The following is a 19,444-nucleotide window of genomic DNA, read 5'->3' as shown; positions in this document are numbered from 1 at the left end:
ATGCTTTTTGTGCTCTTGCTGTGAAAAACACTGTGGAGAAAAACTCTCTGGAAGATTGAAGCAGTGTGCTTGTTCTTCGCTGATTGTGGCTGTGAGCTTCCTTTGATCATTTCACTTGAGCCACTACTGTAAGTCTTGTGCTTAATTTCTTACTGCTGTTAAAGACTTTGTGGAGAGGTTACTCCACCGAGAAGGAGAATCCTTTAGCCGGATAGCTTCCGGGGTGTGATCTACCGAAAGATCAAGAGGATTCGTCCACCTTACGGACACGCCGAGGAGTAGGGGCAAGTTATCCCCGAACCTCGTAAATCTCTGAGTTAGTGTGCTGTGCTTTCTTGTTTTAGTTTTCTATTTCCGCTGTGCTAACAAAGTTCTTGAAGAAATTTGTGTTTAGTGTTTTTCAAAGAGGCTATTCACCCCCCTCTAGCCATCTAAGGTCCCAACAAGTGGTATCAGAGCTTGGTGCTCTTCATTTCGGCTTAACAACCCGAAGAGCAAAACAATGGCCATGAAGGAGGGATTTAGCACCAACCGTCCACCTTACTTCGAAGGAGCAGATTTTCAATATTGGAAGGGCCGCATGGAGTACTACCTCAAAACCGACATAGCCATGTGGTTCTCAGTCAAGGAAGGTTTCACACCACCAAAGGATGAAGAAGGTAAGGAACTCGAGTCGTCAAAGTGGTCTACCGAACAACTCCGCAAAGCACAAGCCGATGCCAAGGCTATGGTCACCTTGCAATGTGGAATCGCCAAGGATCAACTCGTCAAGGTAGGTCCGTTCTCAAGTGCAAGAGACCTATGGAACAAACTCATCGAGCTCCAAGAGGGAACTCGAGATTCTCGGATTGCCAAGAGGGACCTATTCTTGAATCAGCTCCAAAATCTAACCATGAAGGACAATGAAACGGTGAGTGAACTTCATGGGAGATTCAAGGAGATCATCAATGGTCTCCACTCCGTGGATGAACGGGTAGAAAACCGTGACCTAGTAAGGTACGCTCTTAAATCTTTTCCTAGGAATGCCTTGTAGTCATCCATGGTAGATGCCTACAAGGTATCCAAGGATCTTTCCATTGTTAAACTAGATGAATTTTTCTGTGAGATGGAACTTCATGAGCTTGCTAACAAAGGTCAAAAAGAAGGGTATTGCTTTATTTGCAGGACCAAAGAGCAAGGATGGAAGAAGGAAGAAGGAAAAGAAGAAAGAAAAGGAGATTTCCTCATCCACCTCTTCTTCCGAATCCGATGATGAAAGTGGATCATCATCAAGCGAGATGGCGAACTTCGTAAGGAGGATTATGAGAAGAGGCCGAAGATACAAAGGAAAAGGTAAAACTAATGATCAAAATTTTGATAAATCTAATGTTACATGTTATGAGTGTAGCAAGAAAGGACACATTCGGAGCGAGTGTCCGAAACTAAAGAGGAAGGAGGAACGAGCCAAAAGGAAGGAGGAAAGAGCCAAGAAGAAGAAGGCTCTCAAGGCCACTTGGGATGAGTCCTCATCAAGCTCATCGGAGGAAGAAGAGAAGATGGAAAAGAGCACTCGGCAATTGGCACTCATGGCAAGGGAAGAGTCAGAATCCGAGAGTGATGACTCAAGCGCTTCAACCACGGCTTCATCATCTTCGGATGATGAAGAGGTAACCTCTTCTCATATAGAAAAGTGTTATAAAATTATCACTCACTTATCTACATTGCTTAAAAAGTCAAAAACAGAAAATAAATTGTTGAAAGAAGAAGTAAAAACCTTAAGGACCCTTAGGGAAGATGAGGTCGATGACCTACATCTAGAAGTCCTTGAGGATGAGAACAAGGCCTTAAAGGGTGAGGTTGAGAAACTCAAGAAAATGCTTGAGAAATTCTCAACTAGCTCTAAGACTCTAGACATGATTCTAAATGCCCAAAGGGCGGTTTACAACAAAGCCGGGTTAGGGTATCAACCCAAGGAGTCGAGTTTCATTTCTCTAATGTCTAGAACTCAAAATAGTAGATCACATGTTTCTAGAGTTCATGGAACTAGGAAAGGTATGACCAAGGCATGGGTTCCTAGGTCTTTCGTTGTAGAAGCATTAGGTCCCAAGATTTGGGTACCTAAAACCTCTATTTTTCGTGTATTGTAGGCATTGGTCGAGGGGGAGCATCTATCAACTTGGTTTGTTGATAGTGGATGCTCCAAGCACATGACTGGGAACAAATCACTGTTTACTACCATTCAAAACAAAAGTAGAGGTAATGTGTCTTTTGGTAATAATGGTAGCCTTAAGGTTGTAGGAATTGGAGACATTCATATATCCGAATGTCTTCATATCAAGAATGTCCTTCTAGTCAAGGGGATGACTTTTAATCTCCTAAGTGTCAGTCAATTGTGTGATACGGGTTACACAATTGAATTTCATTCAAGTCAATGTTTGGTTAAACACATTGACACACTTGACACTGGTACTAGTAGGCACAAGGGTTGACAATATTTATCAAGTATCATTTAAAAGTGCTACTAATGCTTTGATTAAGTGTTTCATGTCGAAAGAAGAAGAGTCTTGGTTATGGCATAGAAGATTGGCACATGTAAACATGAAGAACATCTGGAAGTTGGCCAACCAAGGATTAGTGCGAGGCTTACCAAGCATCAAGTTCCACAAGACCAAACTATGTGATGCATGTCAAAAGGGTAAGCAAACAAAAGCTGTCCATAAAGGTAAAAGCAATGTAAGTACATCTACTGCTTTAGATTTATTGCACATGGACCTTTTTGATTGCAGTAGTGTAATATCATTGAATGGAAGTAGATATTGTTTGGTAATCGTTGATGATTTTACTAGATACACATGGACTTTCTTCTTGAAACATAAGGACCAAACTATAGATATTTTTATTTCCTTTGGGAGAAGAACTGAAAATGAAAATCGACAACAATTAAAACCATTAGAAGTGATCATGGTGGGGAATTTCAAAATCATAGGTTTTAGAGTTTTGTCAAGACAAGAGCTATAGGCATGAGTTCTCTCCTCCAAGGACCCCACAGAAAAATGGGGTTGTGGAGAGAAAGAACCGAGTCCTACAAGAGGCTGCACGAAGCATGCTTCATGAGTACTCACTACCGAGCTACTTATGGGCTGAAGCTGTAAAAATCGAGTTTTAATACATAGGTTTTTAGGAAAGACTCCCCATGAACTTTGGTTTGGGAAACCGCCTACAATTAAACATCTTAGGGTGTTTGGTTGTAAAGTGTTTATCTTAAACACCAAGGACCATCTTGGGAAGTTCACGGCTAAGGCTGATCAAGGGATACTGGTCGGGTACTCTCTTACGAGGAAAGCCTATCGAGTCTACAATGAGAGGACTAAATTGATTGAAGAGTCCTCAGACGTAGCATTTGAAGAAATCCCTAAATCAAATGATCAATCAAGGGATGTAGGAGAAATTCAATTCGAACTTAGAAATCTAAGTTTGAATGATCAAAACATTGGAAGAGTCGAAGTTGACTCTGAAGATGATGAGCAAAGGCAAGAAAGGGCTCAATCTGATCTCTTGCCTGTGCCGAGTGAGACCACTCATGAGGCACCGCCAACTCCAAGGCAATCTAGGATAGTCTCTAGTCATCCACAAGACCAGATTGTGGGAGACATCCAACAAGGGGTTAGGACTAGATCATTCTTCAGAAATGAGTCGAATGAGGTTGCTTTGATCTCAGAAATCGAACCTAAACTAGTTGATGAGGCATTGCATGATCCTGATTGGGTCATAGCTATGCAAGATGAGTTAGGTCAATTTGAAAGAAGCCAAGTGTGGGACTTGGTTCCTAGACCTAAGAAGACCACCATTATTGGAACTAAATGGGTCTTCAAAAATAAGTTAAACCAAAAGGGAGAGGTAGTAAGAAACAAGGCAAGACTAGTAGCCAAGGGCTATAGTCAAGTTGAAGGCCTCGATTATGATGAGACCTATGCTCCTGTGGCACGATTGGAGTCCATTCGTTCGATGCTAGCTTTTGCTGCACATAGAGGTTTCAAGCTCTATCAAATGGACGTTAAATCGGCCTTCTTAAATGGTTTCATTAAAGAAGAAGTCTACGTTGAACAACCACCGGGGTTTGTGAATACCGAAGCTCCAAACCACGTGTTCAAGCTCAAGAAAGCTCTTTATGGGCTAAAACAAGCACCTCGAGCTTGGTACGAAAGGTTGTCAACTTATCTATTAGAAAAGGGTTTTGTAAGGGGTCAAATAGACCCAACACTATTTCTTCGTCGAGATAGTGAAAATATTTTTGTAGCCCAAGTATATGTCGATGACATAATTTGTGGCTCAAATAACAAGGGCTATTTAAATGAATTTATCACTCACATGGAAAGTGAGTTTGAAATGAGTCTTGTGGGAGAATTGACATTCTTCCTTGGACTAGAAATCAAACAAACTAGAGATGACATTTATGTCCATCAAGCAAAATACACTCAAGAGATGCTTAAGAAATTCAAAATGAGTGATTCTAAGGAAGTATCCACTCCTATGGCGACGAGCACTCGTCTTGACAATGATGAGAGTGGAAAATCAGTTGATCTAACGCACTATAGAAGCATGATCGGTAGTCTTCTATATCTCACAGCTAGTCGACCGGACATACTCTTTGCTGTGGGCATGTGCTAGGTATCAAGTCCGTGTACAAGGAATCTCACTTAATTGCAGCTAAGAGAATTCGAGATACCTTAAAGGCACAATTAGAGTAGGTCTTTGGTACCCTCGCACCTGAATCATTTGACTTGATAGGTTATACCGACCCGATTATCTTGGGTGCAAATTGGATCGGAAAAGTACGAGTGGGGTTGCCAATTTTAGGTTCATGTTTAGTTAGTTGGTCAAGTCGGAAGCAACATTGTGTTGCTCTCTCCACGACCGAGGTGAATATATTGCCATGGGAGAGAGTGTATCACAGTTGTTGTGGATGATACACACCCTAGAGGATTATGGACTCTCTTATAAGGGTGTACAAGTGCTATGCGACAACATTAGCACAATCAACCTAACTAAAAATCCAGGTCCATCATTCGAGGACCAAACACATTGAAGTGCGTCATCACTTCATAAGAGATCACGTAGCTAGGGGAGACATTGTGCTCACATATGTTGAGTCAAAGTCAAACCTAGCCGATATCTTCACAAAACCCTTTCCGGAGAATGAATTTAGTCATTTAAGGAGGAGTTGGGAATGTGTTTGGCTCCTTAGGTCATTAGAACTTCACCATGATCAATAAGGACTATTAAAATGACAAGAGTAATTGGGAAACTGATTTGGGCAATTTGGGGACATCTCACACAAACGATAAGGTTTAACAAATTGTTTTTGTTTTCTAGAAATGGGGTGAGATGCTAGGAACAACCAATTTATTCAAAATGTACTATGCATCCCTTGAATAAGTAGGTTGAAGAGACATAAATTGAGTATGGGGAAGGTCATTACATAATTCATGTGTATTTGACTCCTAGATCTTACTCATATATTCCAACCAAGGAATCTTGGTTGGACTTTTGTCTAGAAATTTTCTAATCATGGTTGATGGTTAATGTGTTGATTTGTATTGTTGTTTGGTTCATGTCATGACTTTTGATTGATAAAACGATAGGTTATTAAAGGAAATAATAATAAATTGGATATATTTTGACAAACTTGAAACTAAACATAACAAGAATCAAGAACTTCAGCTTTCATGCCTTGATTGCAAATTAGGACAAGTTGTCTATTTTGACAAACTTGAAACTTGTCTGAAATATCAGTGTTTGTAGTCGAATATGAAAGTCTCAAATTATAAACAAATTCACACCATAAGAGCCCATCGTTAGGACATAGTTATGCTTGTAGATTCTCAGGGTTCTAGATATTGATTTTGAAAGTTTCTTCGGAGAAACTTCTACGAACTATCAAAGGATTTGATTCTTGAAATCACCGAAAATTTCAAGATCAGACATCGACGCTACCCGTCAGGAGAAGATGGATCGGTCGACAGATCCAACACTTCTCAATCTTTACTGATCGATCTGATCGGTCCGGGACCGATCAGTTATCAAATAGTTCGATCGGTCGTGGACCGATCGGGATAATGCCTGTGTGGTTCTTGATCGGTCCATAGACCGATCGGTGGTTCCATTGGAGGTCAGTGAATTAGGAGTTGAGATGCCCGATCGGTCTACGGACCGATCAGGAAGTTCCCTGATCGGTCTGGTGACCGATCAGGGGCTTCGCTGAATGCTACTGATCACCTTCTGATCGGTCCACAGACCGGTCAGGAGGTTCCCTGATCGGTCTGGTGACCGATCAGGGACGTCGGATACCTTCTGATCGGACAACCGTCCGATCATTTCTTCACTGTACACCCATCTTAACCCTTAAAACCTCCCGATCCCCTCTTTCCCTCATTCACGCGAACCCTAGCCGACTCTTCCCAACAGCCCACCCTTTCTCTTCTCCTTGCACGCCGAAGCTCCAGCCCTCGGAAGCCCTAGCCGAGAGTTCCATGGCTCCAAGGTAACTCCTACCTCTATAGAACTTGGCATTGTGTTTTCATTTCTCATCTTCTGTTGTTGTGTTTGTCTCGGTTCTTATTTGTTGGTGGCTCCGGTGCTCACTCATTGCCCCATTTTACCACATTGAATCCCCTTAGGAAGAAACCCACTGATGGTGAGGGAACCTCTAAGGAATCAACCAAGAAATCCAAATCCAAAACTTCTCCTGCTCCCTCTCGACCCCAACCAGCTAGTTCCAGTAGATTCCCAAACCGCCAGTCTGAGCAAGCTTTTCAACAAAGGACTTTCAAATTACTCCCTTGTAGGTCCGTGGATAGAAAATTCATGGACGAATTTTGCCCACAAGTGTCCGAAATCATAGCATACTACAAACTCGATTCACTAGTCTACTTGGAACGAGATATCAACTATGACCTGGTCTCTGAGTTCTATAATAACCTTCATGAGACTAGTGATCAAGGTTTTAAAACAAGAGTTGCTAAGCGGACTCTTGATTTCAGTATCTCATCTTTCTTTGAGTATCTCGATTGTCGGAGGTGTTCCGGTGAGGTTTTTTCGATATTTCCTGACTTACCAGAACAATTACTTCCACCGTTTGATATCTCACCTGACGACATATATGAGTACTTCTTCAGACAGCCTAGACAAGGGCTAGATGAGCTAGATGTTGACTTCCCTACTTTTGCAGCCTTGAGATTATCTCCTCAAGATTACATTCTTTTTAAAATTGTCACGAACTGCCTTCTACCTATCACATCTAAACCCTTATCTGAGATCCGATCATATCATTGTCTTATGCTCTATGGTTTGCGTCGGCGTCTCGATTTTGATATCATGTCGAGCATCTACTCCTCAATCATATCCTATTCTCAGCCTAGCGGCTTCACTATTTATATGCCTTATGGGCATATAATTACTGATTGGCTTGAGACCCTTCAGGTTGATGTCTCTAAGGGTAGAACAATCAAAATGGTCAGGCAGGATTGCCGACTTGGGAAACGGGCATTTTCCAAGTCTGGAATCATAGGGCGAAATGGGGATGTTCAGTGGAAGGATGGAAGAGCTTTAGGTGAGTTACCACGGGGACCTCCACGACAGGTTGCAGCTGCTCCTCCTGCTGACATTGGCGAGGCGGATCCTGATCTGCGCTGGCAGATCGCCGAGCTGGAGAGTCGCTTTGATCGACACGAGGAGATGGTGGCTGCTGAGTTCGATGGACTACGTATTCGGATAGACCAGCGCTACGATGACCTGCGCGGGCATATTGACCAGCGCTTCGATGATATGCGTAGTCATCAGGTGGTGACACAGCAGTTGCTACTCGGATGGATGGCACGCTACCCGCCTCCGCAGTCTTACCCAGGCTATTCATCCTCCAGCGTGCTGCCTCAGGATTTCACCCTTCCTGCCGATGATGATGATGCTCCTCATGTTGAGGACGTTGATTGATGTAGTCTGTGTGTCACCTAGTCTGTATGTATTTTGGATGCTATGTGTTAGTCTGACCTGGATATTTGTACTTCTGATGCTACTCATATATTTATGCTCCTCGGTTTTATATTTGCTTGCTCCTTATTATGCTTCATTTTCTGTTTTTTTTATGCTGTTCCTATGCCATGATTTGATTGTATCTTTTGTCTTTCTTACTGTCGTATTGTGACCTTAGAGGGAACTCTAGGTCAGTTAAAAGAAGGCAGTATGGATTAAGGGGGAGCCTTTTCTAGTTTTTGTCACCTCATTTGCACCTTTTCGGTGTTTGACAAAGGGGGAGAGGATACCTAAGTTTAGAAATGTATGAAAGCTTGATTTTAGGGGAGAGGATAACGGGAAGGATCTTGATTCCCGTCATTGACTTGGTGGTGTATCCGTCTTAGGGGGAGGATCCCGATTTCCCTAAAATTATGGGTAAATGAGCATTTCTGATCTAAACTTAAATCGTGTTGTCAAACAACAAAAAGGGGGAGATTGTTGATACAGTCTGACCTGGATGTTGTTTTGCTGTTGACACTGATTTAAGTTTGTATCAGATATTTAACTCAGATTAATTACTAATCTAGGTTGACTAGGTTGACCTGATTGAGAAAGTCCTAACTGGGATGTTAGGCAGATTGGAAATCCTGGTGAGTGAAGCCAGGTAAAAACCCTAGTGAGTGAAGCTAGGTGCAAGTCCTGGTGAGTGAAGCCAGGCAAGGGAAAATCCAGATGGATCAAGGGTGATCGGACATCTGGTGTTGAAAAGTCCAAGAAGGAAGCTTGGCATGCGAAGTCGGAGAGAGCTAGGGAGCTCGTTCCTCCGGACTAGGTCAGAGAGGGCTCGACCCGGACTGAGTCAAGAAGCTGGATCGGTCGGCAGACCGATCCAGTGAAACCTTGGACACCTGGATCGGTCTGCAGACCGATCCAGTGGCTACTGAACGTTTACTGATCGGTCTGCAGACCGATCAGAAATCGATCAGTAGCCCACTGTGTTTTTACTGATCGGTCTGCGGACCGATCAGAAATCAATCAGTAGCCCACTGTGATTTTACTGATCGGTCTGCGGACCGATCAGAAATCAATCAGTAGCCTACTGAGATTTCACTGATCGGTCTGGAGACCGATCAGGAGGCTTTAAGCACCGGGACGAGCGACATCTGATCGGTCTGGGGACCGATCAGATTAGTTCCTGATCGGTCCGCAGACCGATCAGAAGCTGCGCACTTTCGGAAAGAGCGAAGCCTGATCGGTCTGGGGACCGATCAGAGATGATCCAGAAAACATGGATCGGTCTGCAGACCGATCCACAGTATGGCTTGTTTTGCATGCGCTTTCTCTTATTGTTTCTGATTCGCAATTGCTTTTACCTATTTCGTTTCTAACCATCTGCTGTAAGCTTTCTCGAAGTTACAGGTTACAGATTACTTGATGTTGGGTGAATTCAAATTAAGGATCATTAGTAGAAGGCGACGAAAAAGCTTTTGCTGTGTCTCGCTGCGGACAAACCAGTTTTGGTAGCAACGTCTCGTTTGCGATCTGCTGGCAACCGTTTGGTCGAAATCAGCTTGACTTGTGCTGATAGGTTCAAGCTCAGAGGTACCAGTGGAAACGAGGATGCCATTGGTGGGAGCTGAGACAATCAGACAAGGAAGAAGCGTGATTGGCGACGTCGTGGACGGTTGCAGGGATTTGCAGGGATTTGCTGCAGGTTTGGCAGAGATCCGTTACAGAGCAGAGAGGCATATGAAGGTGGAGAGGAGAGGCTCTCGTAACAATGCTTTTTGTGCTCTTGCTGTGAAAAACACTGTGGAGAAAAACTCTCTGGAAGATTGAAGCAGTGTGCTTGTTCTTCGCTGATTGTGGCTGTGAGCTTCCTTTGATCATTTCACTTGAGCCACTACTGTAAGTCTTGTGCTTAATTTCTTACTGCTGTTAAAGACTTTGTGGAGAGGTTACTCCACCGAGAAGGAGAATCCTTTAGCCGGATAGCTTCCGGGGTGTGATCTACCGAAAGATCAAGAGGATTCGTCCACCTTACGGACACGCCGAGGAGTAGGGGCAAGTTATCCCCGAACCTCGTAAATCTCTGAGTTAGTGTGCTGTGCTTTCTTGTTTTAGTTTTCTATTTCCGCTGTGCTAACAAAGTTCTTGAAGAAATTTGTGTTTAGTGTTTTTCAAAGAGGCTATTCACCCCCCTCTAGCCATCTAAGGTCCCAACACTCTGGGCGGTTGATGTGCAGTGTGCGGCTTCCGCTGGGCAAGTGGAGCCCGATCGGTTGGAGTTTCCTTTTTTCGGGCCGCTTGGGCTTCCTCCACGTTGATATATTCGTTGGCTCGGTGTAGCATATAGTCGTAGTCTCGGGGCGGCTTCCGAATGAGCGATCGGAAGAAATCCCCGTCCACGAGGCCTTGCGTAAATGCGTTCATCATCGTCTCGGAGGTGGTCGTTGGAATGTCCATGGCCACCTGGTTGAATCGTTGGATATAAGCTCTGAGTGACTCTCTGGGCTCTTGCTTGATGGCGAACAAGTTCACGCTAGTCTTCTGGTAGCGTCGACTGCTCACAAAATGGTGGAGGAAGGCCGTTCGGAAGTCTTTAAAACTTGTGATGGATCCGTCCGGAAGCCTCCGAAACCACCGTTGAGCCGATCCCGAAAGGGTGGTAAGAAAACTCGACACTTCACTCCATCCGTGTACTGATGAAGGGTAGCGGTGTTGTCAAACTTGCCCAAATGATCGTCCGGGTCGGTGGTTCCGTTGTATTCACCGATCGCTGGAGGCACATAGTGCTTCGGCAGAGGGTCCCGCAGGATGGCCTCTGAGAATTGACGGTTGATCCGTTCGGGCGAAGCATCCGCTCGGGGAGCCTTGCCTTTTCTGCTATCTCGTCTTGGCACTTCATCTGATGAAGATCCTCGATTACGATTAACTGTTGCGGCTTCAGGAGGAGTGCGAAATGGGGCCCGATGAAATGGAACTGTGGCCGCGGGTGCTTCCGCTCGGCCTCCCGATGCGGACGTCGCTTGTTGCTCAATCTGCTCGGCGTGTGACTTTTGTCTTTGTTCCACAAGCTTGGCTGCTCTAGTTTCGATCAGAGCATCGAGCTCCTCTGTGGAGAGCATCACTGAGTGCGATCGTCCAGCTTCGTCCATTGCTTCCGATCGGATGCAGGAACGTTTCCCACAGACGACGCCAAATTGATCCTGTCCGAACGCTGAATCAACGGACGCTGGGCACGTGGCGCTCTCCAAACTGCTGACGTAGATCTCCGATCGGTTGTACGAACCTCCGGCGAACCTGCAAGGAAGTCGAGCCGGGAAGTGGTTCCCGGCAACGACCCTCCGACGCTCAAGTCAGGCAAGTGGACAGCAAAGAAATAGCTCCGAATATGCAAGAAGGCGTACCTCCGGTGAAGTGCGAGGCTCCTTATATAGAACGGGGAAGGAGCTCATGCACACATACCGAGGCGAATACGTGTCCCCAGCCCATACCTCAGTAAGGGCTTGTCAGAAAGCTCGGAACCCCTTGTCATAAGATTTGGAGTATGGCTTGGTCATAGAGCATGCCCGCTGTCAGAAGATGTTCCTTGTCCTTTTCTCCTTACTCCATGCCTGGTGTCCGGCCGGCCAACACTCTCCTCACGTCCGGCCGGTCATACATAGTGGTCTACTTGGGAGATTCTCGGTAATGTGTTCTATGGAGACTGTTCGCAGTATGCTACCTTATGTCTTCGGCCGAGCGTGCCACCCGCTCGACCCTTCGATCCTGTTCAACGAGCGTTGGAACCCCGACTCCCGCCGGGGCGCCTTTTGCCATCAGTTAGACACCGGTCGGTCGGTCGGTCGGCCGGGCGGTCAGCCCTCCTTCTTCGGTCGGCCGATCGATCCCACCTTTTCTCGGTCGTCAGGTCGGTCCATCCTTATCCGATCGACCACCTGTCCCTCTGACTTCCATGTGGCGTTGACTCCCCGGAAAGGGGGTCCCCTGCTCTTACCGCCGGATCAAGTGTGATAGAAGAGAGCATGATGAGAGAAGATGAGAGATAAAATATGATGTGAGAGAAAATATGATGTGAGAAGATGAAGAGAGAGAAAATGTAATGAGAAAAAATGAGGAGAGAGTGTGTGTGATGAGAGAGAGAGAGTATGATGAGAGAGAAAGTGTGATGAGAAAAAAAGAGAACAGTGAATGTGATGGGAGAGATTGAGAAGAGAGAAAGTATGATGAGAGAGAAAATGTGTTGAGAAAAAAAAGGAGGGAGTGTGACAAGAGAGATTGAAGAGAGAGAAAATGTGATGAGAGCGAAAGTGTGATGAGAAAAAAAAAGAGAAAAGAGAGTGTGATGGGAGAGATTGAGGAGAGAGAAAGTATTATAAGAGAGAAAGTATGATGAAAAAAAAGAAGGAAGAGAGTGTGATGGAAGAGATTGAGGAGAGAGAAAGTACGATGAGAGAGAAAGTGTAATGAGAAAAAAGAGGAAAGAGAGTGTGATAGGAAAGAGAACGTGTATGATAAAATGATGAGAGAGAACAAGGAGAGAGAAGTGATATGAAAGAAAAAATAAATAAATAAATAAATTTTGATATTTGATATTAAGGGAGAAAATTTTAGTTTTAGGTTAAGGGTATTTTTGGAATAAGGGAATATTTTGATTGATGAAAATAGGGTAATGACTCATTGAAGGGGAGGTACATCGAAATGAGTTATTACCCAATTTCAAGGATTCATTTCTTTATTTGTATTCCTTTTCTTATAATCTAAACATTAACAATGACAATCAATAATTCTCATTCTCATTCCCCACTCCTATTCCCTTAAACCAAATATCTCTAAATTTTTTTAAGATAAAAATAAAATAATTTGAAGTTTTTTTTTTCCAGATGAACTGTAGATAAGAAGACGAGAGTATTATAGTGAAAAAAAGGAATATGTGATTTGATCAATCTAAAATAGATATATATTTTTGTATAATATTTAAAACTAGCTATTTTGTTGATAAATTGCTGTTTTAATAAAGATATCGATCGCATAAAAAAACGTTCACGTTGATCCATCCCGTGAAGGAGACAACAACATTAAAAAAACAAAATAAAACAAAACAAAACAAAAATAATGTAGATCCATAATAAGCATGCTTGATTAGTGGATCCAAATCACGTTAAATTAAATTAAAGAAAAAACTCCTTTGGTTCACGTGAGGGCACCAGTGTAATTATGTGGAAATCCAGTGGCGGTTTCTAGTGTGATGACACGCAATAATTCATGGCCGTCGATTGAAATATTTAATTGGGTGGCGGTGTCGGTCGGAATGAATGATTGATCGCACGAGCGCGGCACGTGCCGGAGAGGCCAATCAACGTGGCTCGTGGTCCATGTGGATGTGATGGCAGAATTTTATAATTAAAATTATATCATGTTTTAAATTTTCATCCTTAAATAAAAAAAATGTCTTTTTATTTTTATTAAAAGTATTTATCGTAAAAGTATTTTTGAATTGACGTGTGAAATGGAAACGTATCGTAGTATTAATTTGTGTGCAATATCAACCGTTAAAATTCAATAAATTATGTGGGAAGGACCACCCTAGCTAACTTTATGAGTCAATAAATTATTCTCTCCGAAGTTACGATGTCGCGATAGGATATCTATATTATCATTTAGATATTTATGGTTCGAATTTTAGCTATAACGTATTTATATGAATTTTTCTTTCAAATGGAGGACGTAACTAAAGGATATTGGACTTCTTGATTAGCCGCCGCTTGCGCTTTCCGATTTATCCTGGTGACCGGTGGAAACTTCCGTAGAGCCGGGCCGATCAACCAAGGATAGTCAATGAGGCTAATTGAGATTATTATTTTTTATCCTCAGGACCATAGTGTTTTGTAGCACATCCAGATTGTCACACAAGTACCCGCGGTTCGAAATCTAGTTATGGATATTATGTCGGGCTTCTGGGTTGACCGCCGTATGCGCTTCTTGATTTATCCCTGTTGACTAATGGGAAACTTTCATGGGACCGGACCGATCACCTCCCGTTGTGATTAACTGAAATTATCATTTTTTTCGATCAATAAATTATTTTTAACACATAGATTATAATTTTCAAATAACAAGGACTAAATTGGAAATAGTTTATTGAATTTAATTGTTTCCTGTAGTCTGTGTTGTATGTATCATCTGATGAATCAAAGCTTGTCTGCTACGTACACGTGATCGAATCCAGATCTATCAGAGCGATCGACTGCATGGTTTCAGACAGGGATCTCGTTTCTTTCGTTTGTAAATGGCAGAAAATGGAGAAGCCTGTTTGGCAACGTACAGGAGATTAATGATTTTCATAATCTCTCTCTATATTTAATTGGTCTTCTAGAATGCATTTTAAGGAATAGAAATTAATTAAATTCGAACTATAAATTCATAAAAAATTGTCAAAAACTAATATAAGCAAAGAGCAATGATTGGCCTCAATATTCACATATTTTTTAATAAAATATTTTTATGACAATAATTATGGCCGTATAAGCATATGGGTCCTCACGTGATCAATGACCATTTGTCGTATCTAAATTAAGATTCTCATCAATCTATTCGGATCCACGTCACTAAACCATATCTCGTAATATCTAAAAATAAGGCGAAAAATATAAACATAAATATCATCCACATGATATAAAAAATAAATTTTGTAACATTTTTAATTTCATGGTAATGAAAATGGTATAATTTATGAAAAGAAAAATAAAAAAAAATATTATGAACAATCATAAAATAGAAAATAAAACAAATTAAATGGTCACTTCTCCATGGGCAATAAAAACCATAAACTAATTTGATTAAACTTAATGGATAATCTTAAGCATTTATCACCTCCAGTGCCATTTTTTATTTAGAAAACAAGTAATGAACAAATTCAATATTTGTGTTTGAAAACTCTAATAAAAGTAATGCTTTCATATGGGCGAGGACAACTTTATGCATGTGATATGTTGGCATGTTAATGGAGGCATGCACAAAATTATGAAGCACTATGATTAATAATGGATCATTAAAAATTTGTTCTTGAGCACTTGCAAGAGATGAGAAGTGTTTTTAAAACGTTTTTTCTCCTTTTTGTTTTTTATTGATTGGTGCCTAACTTAGTCATAATTAATTGGTTCACATGTATAAACACATTTTGACCAAACTCTGTTGCTTGTTTGACGAAGCTTGTAGTCATTTTTATTTGTTTACTTAGTAGATCATGAATTTTAGTGTATGAATTCTTCATAAGTTGTGTTGATTAAAAGAAAAATATTTAGAAACTTCTCCCTTAAAAAAAAAAGGACACTTTCCTCCTTTTCATTGCTCATCTTGTTCCATTTTGTCCAAAGAAAGCCCAACACTTTCTAGCTCTTTTACATTTTCTTGCCACTCTGAAGAAAACAAAGAACTTAAATAAGTTTTTTCATGCATGAAAACTTATCCACAAGGAAAATTTGAATGTTTGACGATTGATGAGAGTTCATTAACTCACCGTGCACCAACTTTCTACTCTCTTTTAATATTCTCTCGTCACTTTCAAGTAAACACAGCACACAAAGAACATTTTTCACGCATGGAAATTCCATGGAAACCAATCCACAAGGAAAGCTTTTTCTTCCTGTTGATAACTGATAAAAGCTTCTTGTTGACTCAGCTCTCTGTGCTTATCTTTATCTTGTTTGCTTCCTCACAGCTCATATCAATGAACAGTGGAAGAGTCAAAAAGAGTTTGATCCAAACATCGAATTCTTCATCGGTCAGAGAAAAAACAGCTACAAATTATCAATTGGTAGATCTGAATAGAAGACTAGTTCAATATCAAATTTGTGTTGGCAACTGAAGTAATCACGTGGAGAGTTCACTGTGGGGCAGACAGGAAAGCTGCAGGATTTGCTTGCTGAGATGTCTTTTGGCTGATTGAAGGACCCTATCGAACAAGACAAGTCAATAAGATACAGCTCATAAACACCATGAATCGTCAGTCACAAGTGAGTTCAGAGATTATATCTTAGGCAAAGATGGCAATAATTGCTTTGAGTGAATAAGATCCACAAGTAGGACATGTGCTAAGCTAATCCACAAAAAAGGAGAAAACAAAAGTAGAAGTAGAAATCATTGCTCAGAGGTTAGCAGGCAACCACAAAGTAGAAGTAATCAGGTAGAGCCACATATTAAGATTTTGGTTTGTTTCTTGAAGTCTAGCATCATGACAAAGTCATTCCACCTTTACATCTAAAAACATGCAACAATTTATGAACAAACCAGTTGGTCAGAAAAAAAAATGCAATGTAGGAATGTTGGGTCAGCAGCTAGATACTTCACAAATCTGGCACAATGAATGGGCTACGACAAACCAAACCAAGAAGTCTAACATTGTTGCTTATTTTCCTAATTTTTTGGAGTCAGGAGGCCATTTCGGATAATTTCATAGCTATCGTCATGCTTCGAAGAATACACGACTCAATCTTCCACTCCCTGATATATCATCGACACATGAACTTGTTAGTCAACTTTCAAATATATGTACATTAACTCATAGCATGAGCCAGTTTAAACCAAAACTTTCAAGAGGATGAGATCTCCAGGAAGTTATGTGAGATATTTAAAGAGAAACATGTTATAGATACATAAAGTTTCATGTCTAATCTTCAATTGCAAGATGGCTAAAACACACTAAGATAGAGTAAGTTCATCTATACGACCAGTAAATTGCTAATAAAACTAATATTTTATTACCTTTCTTGGAGGTGTTTCTGGTTTTAAGAAATTGTTCTTTAATCCCTTCTTCTTGTCAGCTGGTTTAAGAATCTGAAACGAACGTATGAGAGTTTCATCTACACTCAACATATCACCAGCATTATCAAATTCCCCACAATAATCTGGGGCAGAGAATATTGTCAGCAGCTGTCGCTTTGCAACAAATTCATTAGCCATCTTCCACCACCTGCCAAACGAGATTAGCTGAGTAAGTCGTATAACATAGTGGATCTACTTAAGAATACTGTTTCATTTACATAAGCTGACAAGATAGTAAAGATGAATGGGGCTGCAAAAACACAAGTTCGCAGTATTGGACTTTGTTCAATAAATATGAGAATCTAATAACATAAATGAAGTTTCAAGATCCCACCACTAACCTGGTGGGCACGACAGATGAGATCCAGATCATGCTTCTCAAGAAACTCCGACACTTTGTCTTGTCTATATATCCGATTGATGGAAGCACATTCATGGTTACCCCTAAGAAGGAACAAGGTATTTAGGTACCTAATTTTGTAGGCAAGAAGCAAGCATATGGTTTCTATGCTTTGTTTACCACGTTCAACATATTACATAGTCCCCAAGGAACAAGTTGAATATTTAAAATGCCGAAGAAGATCAGGATACTGCCCATGAACGTCTCCTGCAACAACAAAAGTTGAATATCCTTGACAAAGTATCAAAATTCATTTCCAAATTCTTCAGGTCTATGTATATGGCAACATAGATAGCACATCAGTTAGTGCACAATGCTTGGCCTGGTAAGCTGAATAGCTAATAAGTAGGCTAAGGGATATTACAATCATCAACAGCCAAAATTTAATAAACAGCTAAATCTAATGAATAATGATTACAAAAAACTCTACTCTAATGAATTTTGTGTGCTCCTTTATCATACAGGAAAATGAAGACCAATCGAGCAATAACGCTTCTCAAAATAGTTCCTCCATCCAAAGAATTCAAGTTTTTTAAACAATAAATAAATAAACTCTCTAGTTCCTTTTAATACAGAATATAAGCATAGCATTGAGACTACTGACGGCTTTCCTACCAAAAAAATAATAATAAAATCAACATCAAAATATTCTACAGAAAAGAATTCCACGCTTACCAAAACCCTCTAGTACAACAAAACCAACATCAATAAATTACAGGTCTCAATTATTTTAGTCTATCTACACCCATCTCTCTCAAAACTTGGAAATGTTGGCATCATGATACGGTTACTCCTTGTACCAAAAGGTTAATGAAAGACGTACCGTTTCTTTGCACTTATATTGCATCCTCTCAAGGACATGGTCATGGATTCTTCTTGAAATAAACCCATATTTTTTGACAGAATTCCATGATTCCATATACTGCTATCTTTCCTTTTTGCAATATGCATTAAAACTCTTGCTTTTGCCGCTGGATATTGTGACAACTTCCTTAAATATTTAATCAAAACCTTTTGCAGTTGAAAGGTGAATTGGTATCGAGCTAGGCGGATAGTTTCCTGCTTATAGTAATACTACTAGAGAAATACTTTCCAGCAATCTTGAAAGGCAATTGAACAGGGATGAATGCTCCTATACGATAAGACTTCATCAGCACAAGTTGTTTGTTAATGGTTGCATGCACACTTTAGACAAACACGTTATTCCCTGCATTTAGACGTGTAAGATTACCTTAATACATTTAGCTTGATCGTCGCGACCACTCAGCCAAGTTGCATACTTACTCATGCAAAAGAAAGACTATCTATGCAACGAAGTCTCTAATCAATTTGGTTAAGTTTAAATTAGTTTAAATGTACCTAATAAGGTTTTTTTAGCTGCACATGTAGACCACCTACACTACATGTGATCACATTTGGTCTCTCTGTAGCCCCTCCAAGTTCATCTAGCCAGCTGCATATGCAATCCTAAGGAGGAATTGTAAAAAAAAAACATGAAACAAACGCATAAGAAAAAAAATGGAATAAGTAGCTTTCTTAATGACCAGAAAGATCCCGGATACTAGGGATTCTCCATGGCACAATAATGAATACGGCGTCATCAATAAATTCTACGTTTTTGTATAAGAAACAATCAATATCAATGGTTTGCGAATTTGAAAGACAAACGACCTCAAACACGAAGGAAAAAAAATCAACAAAAATCACAACCAAATTCAAAATCGAACTAAAAAAATCAAAACTTCCTTTTTCCGTCACTATACCGGGAATCACGAGCTCCAGCAGAATTGGCTGTCTGAGAAAGATCTCCTTCGACACAATGCGAAGCAGCAGGATCTCCACTTCGGTGTCCTCCCCGATTCCCACCTCTTGGTCCTCTTTAAACCTCGATTCCCGCGCAGCTCTTCGATCAATCGAGGAACAAAAGCAACTGATTCTTAAGGATAACTTCGTTGCGCCTACTTCCCGCCTCGCGCGCCACCATCCTCCATGGATCGATTCGAAAGAGGGACCTGGAGTCACCCGTTGAGTTCGAGCCCTAATACTTCATCGTAACGCTTCGCTATATATATATAGATGTCGGCCGATATAGATCTCTGTTACATAGTACATTAACGGTTGTTATAACGGTAAATCTCCATGTTGCTAATTATAATTAGTTTCAACTAAAATTAATAGTTAATTAATTAATCAATAAGACAAAAAAATTACAGCTTCTTACCGAACCAA

The 19,444-nt window shown here is 41.1% G+C and overlaps 1 protein-coding gene across 1 annotated transcript; it reads right to left on the bottom strand.

Moving 5' to 3' along the window:
• Positions 1 to 15,330: 15,330 nt before the first annotated feature.
• On the bottom strand, positions 15,331 to 19,249 carry LOC122046083 (serine/threonine-protein phosphatase PP1-beta-like). The gene is made up of 4 exons (XM_042606593.1): positions 18,979 to 19,249; positions 17,157 to 17,259; positions 16,756 to 16,963; positions 15,331 to 15,946 (listed from the first exon to the last, which is right to left on the bottom strand). Exons 2-4 carry the CDS (start codon positions 17,249 to 17,251, stop codon positions 15,878 to 15,880), a joined length of 372 nt encoding a protein of 123 aa, XP_042462527.1. The 5' UTR covers positions 17,252 to 17,259; positions 18,979 to 19,249; the 3' UTR covers positions 15,331 to 15,877.
• Positions 19,250 to 19,444: the final 195 nt, after the last annotated feature.

Source organism: Zingiber officinale, chromosome 2B (assembly GCF_018446385.1).
Source record: "Zingiber officinale cultivar Zhangliang chromosome 2B, Zo_v1.1, whole genome shotgun sequence".
NCBI lineage: Eukaryota > Viridiplantae > Streptophyta > Magnoliopsida > Zingiberales > Zingiberaceae > Zingiber > Zingiber officinale.
This window is presented reverse-complemented; position numbering and strand designations above follow the sequence as displayed.